We start from the raw sequence: 19483 nt of genomic DNA on the forward strand, positions 1-19483 counted from the left end.
TGTTACTGCAAGTGTTATTTTATTTTCAAATATGTATGCAATAATAAATTTGAGTAATGTAGTGGTGGCAGACATAATAAAGTTGTGAATTTTGAAAAATGTGTATTAAAATACAGTGAAACAATAAGACAAAAGGGGCAACGTAGAAGCCTTTGGGTAACTGAGTATTAATACAGGAGCTTGAAAAAATGAAACTATCAATAGTAGAAAGTATATATTAAAAAAAAATTAAAAACTGTAGAACTCTAAATTGTTGAGTGTGCTGAAAATGCAGATATTTGGTAATTCTTTAAATTAATTAATATAAAAATCTGATCATCCACACAGACATGAGACATTTCAAGCCTATGACTGATACATTGATTAGTAAAGGCAGCAATAAATGATTGTTACTTTTTCTATAAATATTTATCCTTTATGGTGTAACTTAATAATAAACTTTATTACTGATGTGTATGAGGCAAATAGTGGTTTCCCAGGCTAGCTTTCTTCTTCAGTTCAGTTCTTTACTCCACTATTATTGTTATTATTGAACATTATTAATGAAACAAAATTGTATGTTGTTTCATAAACATATTCAGTTTAAATTGTATTCCTAAGGAACGACGCAAGTTTGGGCCTTTGGGTTGGAATATTCCCTATGAATTTAACTCCTCAGACTTTACAGCCAGTGTTCAATTTATTCAAAATCACCTAGATGAATGCGACATCAAGAAGGTGAATGCTAAAATTTGCATACAGTATATTTAATTGCTTTGTACAACATCTCTGTTTTTTTCTTCATGTTACTATTTATAATAGTTTATTCATTGCTATTCTTTCAGTGCAACTTCTAATGATCAAAGTTTCAGATTCTCTATAAGACAGTTAAGCTGAAATACTTTGTGTGCTATCAGCAATGTAAAAATATGTAATAGTTAAGTTCTTTAAGAATTTGATCTTGTTTTTTTCAGTACCATATCTAAAATATTAACAGGTCTATACAACATCTGTTTTGGAAAGGAATCTAAAATATTTACAGAGTTTGCAGAGCCAATCAAACTCCTCTATGGCTGACATTTGGTCTTCTACTATTTATCAGGGAACAATGTAATAGACTAGCCATTCCTTGTAAAGCAGCACTTTGCCAATAGAGAAATATGAGAAACTGGGGGAAGGGGGCAAAAAAAAAAGAAAGGAGAGGCAATAGCAGCTGAGAGTGATTTCAGGTCACACAGGAAATAGTGCGATATATTTCTAATAGCAGGATCAAGCCCAACTCAATTATAAAATTATAGAACTAAGCTCAGAAAATACATTAGAAATAAATTTTTTTTTTCTTCCAACAATGATCTTTTCAGCTTACATTTCAGAGCCTTATGAGCTTCAGATGATATTGAAATTACAGGCTGGATACCACCTTCTTACATTTTATAACTACAGACTTTCATTTACTTTACCTGCTTCCAGGGGATATCTTGGAACACAGTACGCTATATGATTGGAGAAGTACAATATGGAGGCCGAGTCACAGATGACTTTGATAAGCGTCTTCTTAATTGCTTTGCAAGGGTAAGAGACCTTGAAAATACAGTTATTTGTCATTTTTATTGGCAGCTGCAATACAGAAATCAGAAGACCTTTCTGCTGACTATGCACTTCCAGTTTATAAGACTCTTCAGAGTAAAATGAATTCTTCAAAACATCATTCTTTGGCAGTGAGGTTCTTCCCCTTGGTTTCTCTTTAATGAGGAACAGAAACTATTCAAAAGACTTAGCTGGAACTCAAACTTAGAAGACATCACTCTTAATTATTTACTTGTGTATTCAGGTAAAATTAGATGTAGTAGCTAAAACAAGAACCCTGATTCTCTAAGAATAAATACAAGATAAAAACCCCTCTAAGTAACAAAGTAACTGTGTTGTTTTCCTCTGGATTTTTCACAGGTATGGTTTAATGAAAAGATGTTTGACAGCACTTTCTGTTTTTACACTGGATATAAAATTCCAGTGTGCAAAACCCTAGAACAGTATTTTGAATACATCCAGTCACTCCCTGCCACGGACAGCCCAAAGGTCTTTGGTCTCCATTCTAATGCTGATATTACGTAAGTAGGTCTCAACATATTGAAAACAGGGACCCTTTTTTTAGTAGCGGAAAGAAATCCCTATGAAATGTTTAAGTAAAATATATTTTTCATAGGAAACCTAGGATTCATGTTAATTTCACTGCTGAAGTGGAACACTTGATGTGTATGTACGTGGTTATAAATGCAGTATCTTCAGCTACATTTTACATGTTCTTTTAAAGTATTTGGAATTCTTATTACCTACTCCTCATCGTTTTAGATTTTTTTTTTAATTTGAAAGCATTATAAAACTTTTATATGATACAAGGTTCTATACAGTTCAACTAGAGAAAGTTTCTAATGTTTCCCTTCTGTTTCAAGTAGTATATTATTTCTCTGTGCACACTCATTAAATGATTCTCTGGATTGTCATTTGGTTTACAAGCACACCTTTGGATGTAACTACAACTGTTGGCATCAGTTCTGCCATTTCCATTATTTAAAAGAAGCTTTTCAACCTCACCAACTCCATTTAAAATTTTATCTTTGACTTAATTCACTTTTTCATTCCAAATAATGTGTGTCATAGCTTGGCTTTTATTTCCTTCTAATGTTATATGCCCTGTGAAAGGGTATGAATCATCATCATATTTTTTCTCTGAAGTTCTTAATAATTCTGCCATAAATTATTGCCTTCCCATTATGTCCATATTAATTGTTTCTTAACATAGCTTTTTGTATTTTTAAACAAAACAAATGTTATTCAAATGCCCAGCTGCTGTGGAAACCTAATGTCTTCTAACATTTTTGGACAAAACAATAATTTCACACAATTTTTCAGTCTCAAATTTGAGAGGCTGATGCAGTATCAAAAGCCCAATATTCCAAGCATGTGGTGAGAACAATACACAGTTTTATTGTCAACTCTGCGTTGCACCTACCTTTGTAAATATACACTTCTGAATAAAAGAATCTAAGAGTAGATTGTTTCAAGTCATTCTCTGATAGTTGCAAGACCTCCCTTCCAGAACTGATTAAAGAGCTAAGATTTAATAGAGAACTAAACAAAGTCCTAAAGAGAGACACGCTTTGGATCCAAAATTAGGCTTGTAGGAGGGCTATTTTATAGGAGAAAACTTGAAACGAACAGTGTTGGGAGAGTCTTAGTGAGTAGGAACAACTCTTTCATTTCTCTCTAGTACTGAGTTTTTCTTCCACTTGGTACATCAGCATATTCCTGCTACTTTAGTCATTTTTTCTGGGTATTTCTTTAGAGTTTGGAGAAAATGTTCAGCAGCTTCATGCTTTTTTTCATGTTTTATTACAGTCTGTTATAGGCAACTATGCATAGGTACTGTCTGTCTGAATTTTATCTTTGACACATGGACCAAATGGATTATACAATATAAAAAATTGCATTAAAATTCTCCTGAAAATATATCCTATCAAATCATCTCAGAGTATGCAGAAGGCTAACTGTTAGAATTGGAACACTGAGACAGCCAGGACCTCTTCATGTTACTATTACTGAGGACAAGAAAGACCTTATCTCTCACTGGTTTAGTGGGACAGTTTTCCAGTTCAGCCAAAAGTTTGATCCATTGGTTCCAACTGTAAAACTTCACTGAATGTCAATACTTTCATCCACTTTGGATTAACACCTGAAGTTGTTACGACTGATTTACCTTCTCCAATTGATTCCATACCAAAGCCTTAAATTCAACTGAATTTTTTTAAAGATACTGCAAGCTGTTTTTAACCAACTGAAGAATCTCCCGTTGTCCCTTGGTGAATGTAAGGTTTTGAATACCATGTTGCAATAGATATTGCTGTTTTCTACACAAAGCTGAGATAATGTTTCTATCAAACTGCATTTGTTCTTAGTTTTAACTTTGAGTACAGAAAATTCCTGACGGCACAGACTCCAGCTATCAAACTACGATAAGCTGTTGAATCCAAATTCTGTAAGAAAATATTCTTAATAATACTTTTTGAAGCAAATCAAAATCCAGGGAAATTCCTTCTCTTTTTCTTCTTATGACACAATTTGCTTTGCAATACTGCTTCAGGTGAAAACAATATAAACAGGTATGAAATACTTTATCTTACATACTTACTTTTAGACAGCATTGACACTGTAAATGAGATTCACTTAATGTTGCTTTAGCTTCCTTTATGGTTACCCAAGACTTCATTTACTGTAATAGAGAAAAATAGAGCCTTGAAAAGTACAGTACAAAGCAGACATCTAAAATACATGAGCTGAATCATGCTTCTTTGCATTACCTATAAGGGCAATCTAGACAAACAGCTGTTATGTAGACATCTACACTTAGATGTCTAACTGTGATCAGGGACACCCCATTGTGTGTATGTCATTTCCCTCCCAGGAACATGGAACTTCCTCTGCAAACCTGTCCAATCTTTCTTTCATTATTTGCACACACATTTTATTTGCAATGTAAAGGAAAGTCAGGTTTTCCAAAGCCCAGAAAAATTTTTTTTCAGAGTTTCTTTTATATTCACTGTGTCCCACCGTTACGTGAATGAAATTTCTTTTTTCTATTTTCTCCTCACTTCCACACTGCAATATTATTTTTAATTATGTACACATCGAGATGCATCTTTTTGTCTTTTGTATTTTTCTTAACAATAAAAGTCTTCTTGTTCAAACTGCTACTGCTGTTCAAGTTTCATGTTTGCTTCTTTATACAAGATTCAGGTAAGTTCTCCTCTCCAGAAGATTCCTAGCTTGTGTCATTGAAGAAGGGAATATTACTTACCTTTGATTCTTCTCCTTTGAGGTTATTTTTAAAAAATTGTTCTGTGCTTTTCCCCAAAGTTTGCATATTGCCATCTTTTTTAAATTGTTTCTATTTTTGTTTAGATTTGGGTAAAAACCATTTTTATAATTCTGTAATATTTTATAATTAAATTGATTCATTCCATATAGAATAGTCTGACAGCAGTATTGGAAGTACAGTACTTGCAGTGTGAAGATGAAGGTTCACATCTCTCTTATGTCAGACCAGCAAGACCCAGAGTAAGGGTTATAACCATAAGTATGTCATCCAAATTAGGAATGAAGCCATGAGTCCAAGAGGAATTCGCTTTTATCCAAGTTTTCTGCTCATATATGGTCTTGAATGAATCTTTAAATGGGGCCATAAATGGAAAAAAGCTTGAGAGTTTTGAGTCTAAAGTCAAAGGCTATTAAAAACCGTGAAAGCCCCACCATTCCTACATTCATAAGCAAAAATTATATCCCCTGGGAAGCAAACTACCAGTATGATTTTTTCTATTTTTTCTGATTTATAGTCTTTATAATTCCACTCACAAACAGTTTATATTGAAATGCTGAAGTATCTAGCTTCTGTAGTCTCACAAAACTGTCTTCAAAGCTTAGATGGTTTAGGAGTTCACATGTTCTATCCTGTGGCACAATCCTTGGTTTCATGTCTTATGTAATTATGTATGGCAAAGTAATAGAAGGAGATGTGTGTCATATGAAGGTTGAAAAGTAAAACTGACACACAAAATTATGCTTTGAGTCAGTATAAATTTATGTTCTGTGTCAGACTCATCCTGTATGTTCCTTGTGTAGCTGATTCCATAAGGTAAAAGTAGGCAGTGCCCGCACTGCAGTACCAACACATACACTTATGTTTTCTTTTTTATTGCTTCTCATGGCTCTATGCCACTAGATAGCATTGTAACAAAAGTACTCCTATAATTGTGTTTGTGTTGAAAGACTAACATGGCCTACTATCTTCTACTATCAAATACCACATGAATTTTATTCACTTTTTTGTACTGACTCAGTACATAAATTTACATTAGCACTGCCCGTGCTGTACTATGGAATAGAAGGTTTTAATCTCCAACATTGTAAATCTAGCATCTTTTATCATTAATCCTGAAATAACTCAGAATGAATTTACCAATTAATAAAGGGGCAGCTTGCAGAATGGTGCATTCCACTTTTAAGAAGTAACTGAGGGAAATATTCTTCCTTGTTGCAAAACGTTTATTGCTTCCTCCCAGCAAATATCTGTTTAGAAGTCCTTATCAGGCATATGCCATTTTCTTCCCTTTCCTCGAAATCCCTAGAAATCATACAAGAGGTTTGCCTGCCACCTCACATTCTCAGCTTGCAGAACTCCAACTTAGCCCTGAATTAGAAAAACAGCAAGTGTGTAACAGGGTGTGTAGAGGAAAGTTCATATTCCTTAGAACCATGGAAAACCAAATGTTGTTCACGATCAGTGTGTTCAGATGGGTGCAGGATGCAAAGAAAAACTATTTCTTTTGGTTTAACCTGATGATACAGTATGTTTTTTCTCAACTTTCAGGTTGTGTGTTCTACAAAGTATCATTTAACTATTAAAAAATTCTATGTAATTTATAACATATTTCTTATAATCTCAGATACCAAAGTAATACAGCAGCTGATGTTCTAGATACTATTACCAACATTCAGCCTAAAGAAAGTGGTGCAGGATCTGGAGAAACTCGTGAAGCAATTGTTTATCATTTAGCTGAAGACATGCTAGAGAAACTTCCTCCAGATTACATACCTCATGAGGCAAGCTAATCTTAGTTGTTTTCTTACTGTTCTCTCTGTTGAGTATTCACATATTCACATTCCAAAAAAGAAACCCTGAACTGTAAAGAGAGATCGTGCAGCAGATTCAAGCAACAAACCAACATCTTTATTGCTATCAGCATGAATCAATATGAGGCTTTTGTAGTTAAAATCAAAACATCTTAACAGTTGATCATGGAGATATGTCAGGGAGACTATTCTTGGACTTCCAAAGCTGCATGTGAAAACACAGAAAAAATCAGTCTTGACTTTTTGTGACAGCAGTCTCCTGGGCCTTCTGGGTGAAGACCTGCTCTAGCAAAATCTGAGTAATTGGGTAGCATCAGACCAAAAAATAAAAACTGCAGCAGTTTTAAGAGGATAAATGTTAGTTGAATAATGTGAAGTAAAAGTCTACTATTTACTTTTCTGAACACAAGAAAGTTAAGACGACGTATATGACAGCAGTATTGCAACAATTCAAATTTAACTGAGTTCTTTCTTCTGTGCTCCTATATTTTAGGTAAAAACTCGTTTAATTAAAATGGGACAACTTAACTCTATGAATATTTTTCTTCGGCAAGAAATTGACCGAATGCAAAAGGTGATCACAATACTCCGCAACACTTTGAATGATCTTAAATTAGCCATAGAAGGAACTATTATTATGAGTGAGGCAAGTAAAGCATATTTACTATGTATGGAATACTGTATTTTAAACTATTACTTTGATTGTTTTAGTTCATGTATTATAATTTCATTCCTTCAGAATTTGAGAGATGCACTTGATAATATGTATAACGCTCGAATTCCTCAAGTATGGAAAAGAGTATCTTGGGATTCTTCAACACTTGGCTTCTGGTTTACTGAATTTTTGGAAAGAAATACTCAATTCTCTACTTGGATATATGAAGGAAGACCAAATGTGTTTTGGATGACTGGATTCTTTAATCCACAAGGTAAGGGTACTGAAAGGACTTGAGTAATAATGTATTTAATCATAATGTAATGTTTTTACTACATATCTGATTTAATATAACACCTAGAAAAGATGTTTTCATCGCTGTCAGAGTATGTCATAGAAGCCAAGATGATAAATGGATTCAAAAAAAGAGATTAGATAAAGTCATGGGAAACAGGTCCAATGGTAGCAATAAACATGACTGTCCAAATTTAACCTTTGAGTTGGGAGGTCCCTAAGCTCCAGATTGCCACAATCTGGAAGAACATAGAAGGGAAAGGATTTATGTGTCATTCTGCGTGTTGTAATATTATTTCACTAAGCATCCACCTTTGTCTCGTGTCAGAGACAGGATGCTTGTACAGATGGTCTTTTAGTCTGACCCGTAAACACAGTTTTTATTAAACACTGTTTTTATATTACAAGAAGGAAAACACGTAGTTAAGAAATAAAATGTTTTATCTTGTTGATATATTGTAGTATGATATGATACAGCTTCTAAAGAAAATATACTTAATCATAATAACAGAGCTTTTAAAGAAAATATTCTTTTCCTGTGGTTTCAAACTGTTTAACTTATTCCAAACTGTAAATTGCAAGTATTCAAGAGCTTTAATCTAGTGTAAGATGTTATTTATATGCTGTACAGTAGCAACAGAAAAACTTTTTTTGCAGTAAGGGCAATGATTCACTGGAACAACCTCCCCAGGGACATGGTAGGGTCCATGTTGCTGGGGGTTTTCAAGACACAATTGAACAGGGTGTTAGATAATCTCATCTAGGCTCCCTTTCCCACAAAAGGCTGGACCAGGTGATCTTTTGAGGTCTCTTCCAACTTGGGCTGTTCTATGATTCTATGAACATGCAACCATACCAGCATTTATAGCAGTTATCTATCTTTCACAGAGAATCATTAAACTGTAGTTTTCACAGCGCTTCCATTTCACAGGTTATTTAATGAAGAGTTTGTTCAGATTAATCAAAGATATACCGCCAAGTACAAGTAAACATTATCTATCACTATCTGTTATAGCTTTATATATTTATCATTTATAAGAAAGAGGAAGAAAACAAAATTGTAACCATCTCAATGAGTAACAAACCCTGTTACCTTATTAGATGCATGTTCATAGAAGAATCTCATCTGACCTACACAACTGCCCATACAAAATTCTCATGAGAAACTTCTCTGTTATAGCTATGAGGTGGTTTCTTTCATTAGGATTAACCTCTGAAATCCTTGAGTATTTTATGGATTATCTTCACTTTGTGATGCTTCTGTTCTTACTGGCATTTCTGTGACCAGGACTATAAAAAGTACTAATATCTAAGTGGTTTTCTGAGTTGCTCTTAGAAACAGTTGAGGTGCCTGGAGCACATCCAAATTATCATTAAAAGATGGTATTGAGATGCCAGTCAAAACATCATTCCATTTATATCGTAACTGGCACAGCTGGTAAGCACACTAATCTCTGGTGATTCAAGAGCAGCACTCACAGTGGTGTAAAAGAAGATAATGGACCAGATTCTTTTGACCAAAGAAAATATCTAGCCTAATAGCAAACAAACCTGAGACACAGATGATTTTGAACTTGCTGATTGCTTCGACTTCTGTGTTCCAAAAAAAAATAGTCTTGTAGATGAAGAAAGAAGTCTGCTAAGCACCAAAGTTGTGTGATGGCTAGGGGTGAGGTATTCATAACACCACTCACCAGGAAATTCTGAGTAAGTCAAACCATACAGTAAAGTTTAAAAAATTGACTGTTGTGAGGCAAATCTGAAATCGGACTAGCTTGTGCTGCCATGGCAGGAAAATCTAGACTGATTGCACTGGTGAATCAAGCTCTAAATCTATCATAGCATTGGCAAATACATTATAATGTTAAAACATGAGGGATGTATTTTATCAATTTACTGGAAAAATCTATTTATAGTAGTATAAAGTATCACCAATAATTGTATTTAAACCTGTTGTGATTTTTTAGTATTATCAGTGTTTGTCTCCTACAAATTATCATTATTAAGGGAGAATGTATGTTAATGGTGGTGCAATATTCCATTCAGTAGACATGGCACTTGGAATGAGCAAGCTTATGAAGAACCAAGTATCATATTATAGAGATATAATTAATTTTTAGCAAACTTTAGAAGCCTAAATAACAGTTTTATTTTTATCAGAATAAATAGTATTTGAGAAATGCTCATTTCAAGTACATTAATTGTATTTACATCACATGAATATTTTGGCTGTGACAAATATCTTAGCTTCTAACTCTTTGTCCTAATTAGCATGTTAAACCACTTCTTAAATCTTGAAATGCTGTCTTCTACTGCATCCCTATGTACTTTCACGATATCCCCCCTGGCTTGTCAGTATTTCAATCAGTGGTTTCTCCTCCTTTTAGATACCTGACAGCCTACAAAACGCTAGTAGTCTTTTCCTTTATGCCCTATCAAGAAGGAACTGATGCCATATCATCTTTAAGTCTTTACAGTAATCACTCAAGTATGCAGTTCTCTATTGTTAACTTTTCTCTCTTCGTCTCAATCTCTTTCTGACAACTCCAAGTAGTTCTTCATCCAGTAGCATAAAAATAGCAGCTCTTGGTGTTTTGGTGAGTGCATTGTCATTTTCTGAGACACTTATGCAGAAACAACCAGGTATTTGCTGCAAGTGTTTCATTTTTGTAGCTTTTTCCTTTATAACACATACAAACCTCTTTGCTGCCCAGTTGTCATCTTGTGCTTATACTATTCAGCCCTTTATCAGCACAGAGAGATTTTATTGCAAACCTCTGTAAAGTCTGTTCAAAACAGTACTCAAAAAATCACCTAACTTGCTGCTTAATTCTGTCATACTCTACCTTCATTTCTGTTTAGGACTCCCTTTTCTTCACTAACAAAACATAAATTTTTCATCCTTTGTAGGCACTGCCTTGTCTAGATTCCCCACACTCATATAGTTATTTTTATTATCACATTCAGACACACATTTTCTGTTTTCCATCAGTGAAATTTATTTTATTTTTCTACCTCTTTCATTTTTTAAAAAAGTGCCTTTTTCCTAAGTTGCCTTTACACAAATACCAGCTCACATAATTGATATCTTGTTTACCTTCAAATTCCTTCTTGAAACACACCTCTACCACAGGTCCTGTGGTTGATTGCCTAATGATAAGTAAGTCAGTATCGTGAGCAAACAATTGTTAACTGAATAATTTGGTAGCAACAAAAAAAAATATTTTATGTGCCATTTAAAAATATTTTTCTTAGTGTAATGCATTCTATGCCACTTTTGTCATTTGTTTCTATTTTGGCCCCAAAGCAAAGTTTACTGTCATTAGTCAGGGTGCTCATTTTCAATAGAATTCTGAATATCTGTCTATAACATTCAGTGCAGAACCATGCAGATAACCGAGCAAGATTTCTTTTTTGTCTTGTGAGATATATACTAAATCTCTGGCTTAATTTCTCAAGGATTCCTGACAGCAATGAGACAAGAAGCAACTCGATCACATAAAGGCTGGGCTTTAGATACAGTTACAATACATAATGAAGTGCTAAAGCAAAACAAAGAAGAAATCACATCACCTCCTTCTGTATGTATGACATGCAAAGATGTTTCAGTAGCAATTATGGTATTTAATTTACATTGTGCATCATTCACTCATTTTGGATTGATAGAGGAAAAAGTTACTATTGTCTTCACCTCACTGTTTTTGCTCAGCATAGAAGATAAATAACAATAAGTATGAAGATTTTAATTTTTTTATTTTGCAGTTACAAGAATATTTTATTAAAAGAACCATGTCATTGTACCACTTCTTGATTTTTGGAATTTGTAGTAAAATTTAGATCAAACTTTCTAGTGTATGACCTTTATTAAGCAACTTTTATTGCCATCCATTTCAGTAGCATTATCTTCTGAAAAAGGATGATATTATAGTTTAAAATTAGTTTGAAAAGATTCAATGTCAGATTTTTTTACTATAAAACATATATTCCTTTTAATGTTTTAAGCCACTTACTCATTTTACAAGACAGATGCTTTATTCTGTGTGATGTATCTGCTTACTCTCTGCACAGGAAGGAGTATATATCTATGGGCTATATTTGGAAGGTGCAGGCTGGGACAAACGAAATAGCAAACTCATTGAATCTACACCAAAGATTCTTTTTGTCCAGCTGCCTGTGGTGCATATGTTTGCTGTTAATACAACCAGTCCGAAGGATCCCAAGCTCTATGTTTGCCCTCTTTACAAGAAGCCCAAAAGGACAGATCTGAACTATATTACAGTGATCTATTTAAGGACAGTAGTGTCTCCAGACCACTGGATATTGAGAGGAGCGGCTCTCCTGTGTGACATCAAGTAAACTGTTTTCCATACCATAACAGAAACAGAATATATGATGCATGTAACCAACTACATGTGTAATTCTTCTACTGCTTTTTATTTGGTGGCCATTGGTCATTATACTAGAACTTTCATTTCAGTCTTGGTTTAATGAATTTTTGTCTCTGCTTCCAGTAAATTCAGTTTGTCTTGGCTATTTGGTGATAGTTTTAAAGTAAAGTTTTCAGAATAAGTTCACTGATTGTAGTCTTTGATGTTTCCATCATATTACTTTAAAAAGGACTATTTGCTTTAATACAATTAACATCAAATAAAATGTTGTTAAACCTTAAAAAATAAAAACTTGGCTTTTTCACATTCTTTCTCATGTACAGCTTTAGCTTGTGTTTCAGTGACATACGATGACAACAGAAGGCAATATAGAACACAACAAAATTTAAGTTCTCCTAGATACAAGTTTTAAAATATTCCTGGATTCTCCATGATACCTACATTATTTTCTTTGACTCTGCAGGAAACTTTATATTTAAGACGGAAAAGTATATTTGATCCATATTTTTTGCTTGGGGTTACTCAGGGTTCACTTGTTTATGTTAAACTATATAGAGTAAACAAAACTACACCATGAATGTTTGTGTCTGGAATATCTGACAGAGACCATTATGTTCTCTGTCCAGTTTAGCTGTGTGGGAACATAGCTACAGAAGTAGAACAGTGCCAACGACTTAGCATGGATGTTTTTCTAATTAAAATAGAGAACCAGATTATCTAGAAGTACAATTATTTTCCTGCATCTCATCTTAGCTCTAAAATATAGGCTGGAATCCTTGGAGTGGCTATCACAGCATCATTCTGTGACAAACCTGATGAACATCCCTGAATTTTCCACACATAATTAGTAATAAACTAATTCTATGCATGTAAACAAGATATGCACTCTACATTATCTCTTCAATAATCTGCATAAAATTTGTTCTTCCTTCAGATACCTTTATTTGGCAACCCAGTTTTTCATTTACACAATATGACTGGACTATATTCTTCCTTTTGCAGTTCGAGTGACCAAATGCATTTGCTGTGGCAAAGTACAGCTACTACTTGATAAAGTCCTGGGGCAATCTGATGGGATGGTAGAAGGCTTTTGAGTTAGAATCCTACAGCTTTCTGTTGGAGGTGACCATCCCAGGATATCCTCTTGCAGAAAGGCCATGGCATATAGGAAATAACAATACATAGACACAAAATGATGAGCAGAGAAACGAAAAGGAAGATCTCCAAATGCAATTAAGTAAAAAGTTTCTTCTCTCTCTCCTCTGTAGACTTAGTTAGATCCAAATACAGCTAAGGTGTTAGACTAAAATACACAGAAATTTTAAAAGTTGTACCATGGAAATACATCTGCACAGAAGAAAAAAAAAAAAATCTGACTGTGCAACTGCCAAGAGATTTTGCTCCAAGTAATCAAAAGATGACCGTACTTGTTGAACCTGACCGGCAGCTAAGTACCTGCCCAGTTGCTTGCTCACTCCTCCCTGCCCCAGCAGGATGGGGTAAAGAATTGGAAAAGCAGAAGCTGAAAACACATGGGTTGAGATGAAGACAGTTTAATAAGTGAAGCAAAGCTGCACACACAAGCAAAGCAAATGAACAAATTTATTTACTGCTTCCCACTGGTAGGCAAATGTTTAGCCACTTCCTGGAAAGAAGGGCCTCAGCACGCATAACGATTACTTGGGAAGACGGATGCAATAAGCACAAATATCCCCCTTCTTTCTCCTTTCCCCAAGTCCTTGGTGCTGAACATGACATCATATGGTATGGAATATCCCTTTGGACAGTCTGGGCCAGTTCATCTTCTCTGAGCCTGCTTAGGGGTTCGTTCTGTTCTGTTTCCTCAACACCATGCATTAGCTCATTACTTCCAGGTTACAATGAATGTTAATTTCCATAGAATTTTTCAGTTAATTTATGGAAATAATCTATGTTTTGTGATAGCAGCAATCTACTATCTATTCAGAAAGCTCCTTTTTTGTCTCTGTGTGCTTGAGGATATTCACAAAGTATTTCTCTGTCCCAGTCCTATGTGGGATAGTATTCTTACACTTGATTTGTTTACAGCCAGCTCTTCAAACATCTAACAAGGTGCAGTTAACCAGCTGAATCACCACAAATCATTCCTCCCAGCTGACATAATGTATAGGAATTCAAGACCTCAAGTCAAGACTTTTCACTTCCAGGAATGCTTTATACATTCAGGATATTGTAACAAGCATTCAAATTCCTAAATTAACTCTAACCTATTTTTTTTTTTCCACATTACTGAACAAGTTACTTCCTGAACCTTTTTGTGCTCATTTACCATTCAAGATACTGCTGTTCAAGTTGTGAGACAGTATTGTGGTGCCTGAATTAACAAAGACAAGCATACCATGTCAGCAAAACACGAATATTTAACAGATGATGAAAAAAAGGCAAATACTTGAAATATGACATTTAACTGGTTTCTGTGAAAGCAAGGGCCTAACTCATGAAGATCTGTGCTTGAGAATGTGAAGAACAACATGTCCAGAATTACCTTAGAGTGTGCATCCATAGTCTGTATTATTCTTTCCTCGCTTGGTGGAACTGTCACCCAAGAGGATTTTCCTACCTATTTCCTCTGATTTTCAGAGGTAAGTTCAAGCAGGTGAGATGAGGGAAGGCATCCTCTCTCCCACTGCTTTAGAGTGGACACATTAATTGGGAGTCATTGATCTGCTAGTATGTCAAGATACTCACTTTTCACAGAAGTGTTTGTTCCTAGGTGATGATTCATGAGGAACATGACTGTATGATGAGCTTTTATGTAACACTGGGTAGAGTTAACAAAAACTATGGAAATGAGCTTTCAAATGGTGGGATTTGTTTTCTGGTCACATTGCTAAATCTCACAAAACCACTGATTGGAATGAGCTTGTTCCAAGAAGGCAACCTTTCATCTAAAATTTAATTTAAAAGATTTCTTAATTCCATTAAACGATTTTCTTCACCCACACCCTCTGTTTCTGCCTCTATATTTTGGTTGGTTGTAACTAAAATTTGTTCAGCAGAGATTCAGAATATTCATATTTTATGGAAAGACCTACAGTTTTCTTGTTCAGTAACCTCATTCACTGACCATATCTATTCTTAATATTTAAACTAATTCATTATTTTCAGATAGTCTGGAAGAACATTTGGCAGCAGTAGGTAAGTATAATTCTGTTGACACAAGTACTGAAAATCAAATATATGGAATGTGCAAGCTGCAGTTTTTATATTGATGTTTCTACTGATTTTTTAATATTTGAGTGTAATTGTACAGCTATGACAAGTCTCTTGATCAGATTTCTTCAGAAGCCACTGGTATTATTTATACTCCTCAGGCAGACATCACACATACTAAACCAAACATTGTAAGATGTTGTACCTGCATCTGCACCACACAAGCAGGGTATTCCTGAGACAAGTCTAGTTGTATAAAAACCAAAAGAGATGCCTTTTCCAGTGGTTAATACTGCCTTCAGAGCACAAAAGAAGCGGGCATAGATTAACGCTTAGAAATTCAGGAAAAATTTTTTTAACTTAGCAACAGTCCACGATAAACGTCAAATCCAGAAACAGATTTTGGAAATAGAAATACCACATGATTCTTATATAGCAGAGATTAGGATGGGGAAATAAACAACTGCTAACATGTATGACTTATTTTTATGCCTCTATTTCCATTATAATTTCTAATTTATTAGATATAAATATATGCTAATAAGGTCATTAGGGATATCTGAACAGTCTCTGACTTACTGCACCAACTATTTAATAAAGGAATGACTCAACCAAGGTATCAGTTAGTTAGATTACTAATAATTAATGGATATCCAGGAATGCAAGATCTGATTTATCTAACTTCCACTATCTTCACATTCCCAAACGTCTAAAAGGATTAATGGTTGTGTTCTGCCAATTAGAAAGTCAATTTTTTGGGACTTTAACCTAATTCTGATCTTGCTGATAGACCTATCATTGCTTATATTTTTGTATTCTTTATTATTATTCAAGATATTTTTCACAGCATTCAGGTGAGGTTCAATCTTTAGCAAAACTATTTTATAATTTTTCATAAATAGTGAGATCTCACCCAAAATTCATCCTTAATGTCAGTTCCAACATTTACCTTAAGTAACATATAGCTATCTGTATTTTCCCCCCCAAGCCTCATTCAGCTCCAGGGAAATGTGATCCCACTCTCTGGATATTAGGAAAACACTACCGTTTCTTCTTTCTAGGACAAAATGACACATCTCAAGTTAAAGAAGGTCCTCCCTGACCCCCTGCCCTTCCCCCCACCATGCCCCAACTCCTGGACTTTCCTTGTGGATCTGAAACTTCTGATGTCTTACAATATCAACAGGTTGACTCCTCCAATTCACTTTACACTTCATTTTTCCAAAAGCAATTTTGGCAGCATGTCTTAACAGATAAACTGTCTGCAGCTTCCTGCGTATATTCATTAATCAGTAATTCCTCCTACCAGTGTTTATATTTGATATTGAGATTATTCAAGTGGTTGTTCGAGAGGTTAGCTAATTAAAACTCCTAATATTAATTTTTCAAAGTCTGCTGGCTAATCACCAAAGTGGGATTTCTGTGAACAGATACTCAAAAGCAGAATGATTGTTTGCCTTACAGACACAGTAATTCAGAGAACTGTGTTAAACAGGTAATTGCCCTTCGTCCTTGCAGCTTCAGATGACTTATGAGCAGGCTGCTGCATAGTGATGGAAATGAATGAAGTTTAGGGTCACCCTCTTTTGGCGGGATGTTTATGATGCAAAAAGCTATGTCCTCAAAAGACACTGTGATTAACAATTTGTGATCTCCTTCTCAATGGGCACATGAGCACAAAGAGTAAAATTACTGTAAGTGGCCATGTAAATAGAAAGGATTTAACCTGCATATTTATGATCTAGAGAATTTAATCCAAATAGTACCCTCCTCTCCCTCTTTTGTCAGGGCCACGATAGCACCTGGGAAACCCATGGAACAGGTTCCTCATCTCATTCCTCCAGGGAATATTTCTGGTACAAAATGCTATACTATAAAATACCACCTCTTTCTCAAGAGACAAATCCTGTCCCTCTTCAAAGGATATTTTTCTCAAAAACCCATCAGCTACTAAATGCTTGTCTCAGCATTTGGGAAGCCTTTTAAGGGAATCCAGGTCCTACCTACTAGGCATCTAGCAGCAGAGTAGATAGAAATCATCTCTGTCTCTTTGGAAAAGACCAGCATTATGATCATTGCACGAGACATACATCAAACTGTACAAGGCAGTTTTCCTTTTCTGTATCAAGGTTTCCCTTGGTGAGAAGATATTGAATGAATGATTTTCAAATAATTTCCTCACAGAAAAAAGCTACCACTACAGAAGAGGAAGAGAGGAGAGTAATATTTCTGTCAATTTTACGTGATAAAGAATAATTTGACTTTATTCTTTCCTTCCTTTGTTCTGTGATTCATAGCTTCCTACTTTCTTCTTGTGAAAAATGAGGAGAGAAAGTGAATGCTTTACTGAGTATTTCTTACCATTATTTCCTTTGTGCTAGCATCTTTTCATTTTGTTCATCCTAGCAGCCTTCTATAGCCCAAACTACAATTAGGAAATTTGAACTAGGAGTCAGGGATTGTGGTAAGAAATGTGAACTTTAACAAAAAAGCTGTTTCCTATTATATTACATGACTGCAAATAACCTTTATATTTCTATACTTCTAAGATTTTTAAACGTAGGAATGTCTGGATCAGATTTGCAAATTACTCAACACAGGGCCATAAGAATCCTTCAACAACATTTTACGGAAAAGATTTAAAGATATTTCTTCTTTATAAGACAGAGCACTTAAATTTTGTATTGAAATTAAATACCTGTCTAAATCATTCCCTCCATACAATCATTATATAGAATAAATTCCACAAGGCAGCTAAACCCCAAAAGTAGATACAGCTATTTCAGTTCATTATGTAGCTTACAAAACGTTAAGCAAACAAACAAAAAAAATGTTTGCACTCATTTCTTTGTAATTACCAAAAAATACATAGCCCAAAGCATCCAAGCCATACAATCTGACAGCTGAAAACTGGAGCTGTCCATTTTGCTCAAGCACTACTAGTTCTTTTCGTGTATTTACACACAACCAGGCCCTTGCGTCTGGAACTGCAAACTAGCAACAACTTATGTTCATTCATTCTGAGTCTGCATCTACATACTACACATTACAGAAAACTGGGTGATTTCAACCCCTGCTCTCCAGCACTGCGTAGCTACCACGACACATTTCACAAACTGACCACATTCCCCTACACGTAGGCAGGTAACAGAACAATTAGCGCTTACAGGCACTAAACTAAAACTAATGAGAAATTCTCCTGCTTCTTAATGCACTACATTTTAAAAGTTTTGTACATTGATCTGTCATATAACTACTTGCTGTAGCCATGTCCTGATACAGAATACTGTAAGATCATTTTGAGTATTACTAAGATCTGTAAATTAGCCGTTTCCCAAAGTCGAGATTTCAAGGTACAATTCAGATGATTTAGTTTCTCCAAAGACACTTAAGTATATATAGCTCCAAGTCAAGATGTGCTTGTAATTGCAGTTGTGGGTTATGTGTTGGTAACAATCACTTGCATAATGCTGCTCAGAGCTACCTTTTTTTTTTTCCCCCCCAGGAGGTCTACAGAAGGATTCAGCTTAGATGAATTTTTATTTCAGCTAAGTAGGTATCTATATGAATTAAAATTCTACAAACACTATCCACATTCAATGATTCAACACTAAAATTCCTCTGCTTCCCTTCCTAAACACATATTTCAAATTTCTAAGTGATTTATTTGAATAACTTCATAGGTGCTGATCCTCAGCTCAGACACTTTAGCTTTTATTGAGCTTGGAAAGATCTTTACTGATAGTTCCTCTTGGCTTTGCAAAGAAAAAAATGAGCCAAAGCATATTCACTGCTGTGGCACACTACAGTTAAAAAGCACAAGAGTAAATAGTTACTAGCCTTTCAGGAACAAAGACAACTCTTACACAGCCACTGTACAGTTCAGCAACTCCCTCCATTTCCCATATAAATCCCAAGTTTAGATAAAACACTTAATTCTCCAAATATCAGCAACCCTGCACCTTCAAATATATATGCAAGGTACAAAGGAATAGAATTTCACTAAGAGTTAGATCTATTTGCACTGTGTTTTTTTCCAAGATCTGTATGTCTCTATCCCATAAGCAAACTTATTAGAAAAGATGATGTTTCTAAAAGCTAATAATTACTGGTCATGGAGAAGCAGGAAGCGCTTGACTTGCACTGAAAACTTGTAACATTCTTTAGGATAGTGCCTGAGGCAGCTTAGGAAAATGTCTGTTACTCAGCAAATGTCACAGCAGAAATACACAGTCTGTCCATGAAACAGATTTTTCTCTTCAGAAAGTTTCAGAGAAAGCATTCAGCCTCA

At 34.9% G+C, this 19483-nt stretch overlaps 1 protein-coding gene across 1 annotated transcript in view; it reads left to right on the forward strand.

Annotated features, from left to right (window-relative positions):
• The window catches only part of DNAH8 (dynein axonemal heavy chain 8), a 150737-nt gene extending 138769 nt beyond the window's left edge, over positions 1–11968 (forward strand). Inside the window, exons 85-92 of the mRNA XM_074864838.1 lie at positions 601–717; positions 1450–1551; positions 1927–2087; positions 6477–6633; positions 7157–7309; positions 7403–7592; positions 11072–11193; positions 11681–11968. Of these exons, the coding sequence (XP_074720939.1) occupies positions 601–717; positions 1450–1551; positions 1927–2087; positions 6477–6633; positions 7157–7309; positions 7403–7592; positions 11072–11193; positions 11681–11968 (1290 nt within the window). The remainder of the gene's footprint in view (positions 1–600; positions 718–1449; positions 1552–1926; positions 2088–6476; positions 6634–7156; positions 7310–7402; positions 7593–11071; positions 11194–11680) is intronic.
• The last annotated feature ends 7515 nt before the right edge of the window (positions 11969–19483 follow it).

This window comes from Strix uralensis, chromosome 3 (assembly GCF_047716275.1).
Source record: "Strix uralensis isolate ZFMK-TIS-50842 chromosome 3, bStrUra1, whole genome shotgun sequence".
NCBI lineage: Eukaryota > Metazoa > Chordata > Aves > Strigiformes > Strigidae > Strix > Strix uralensis.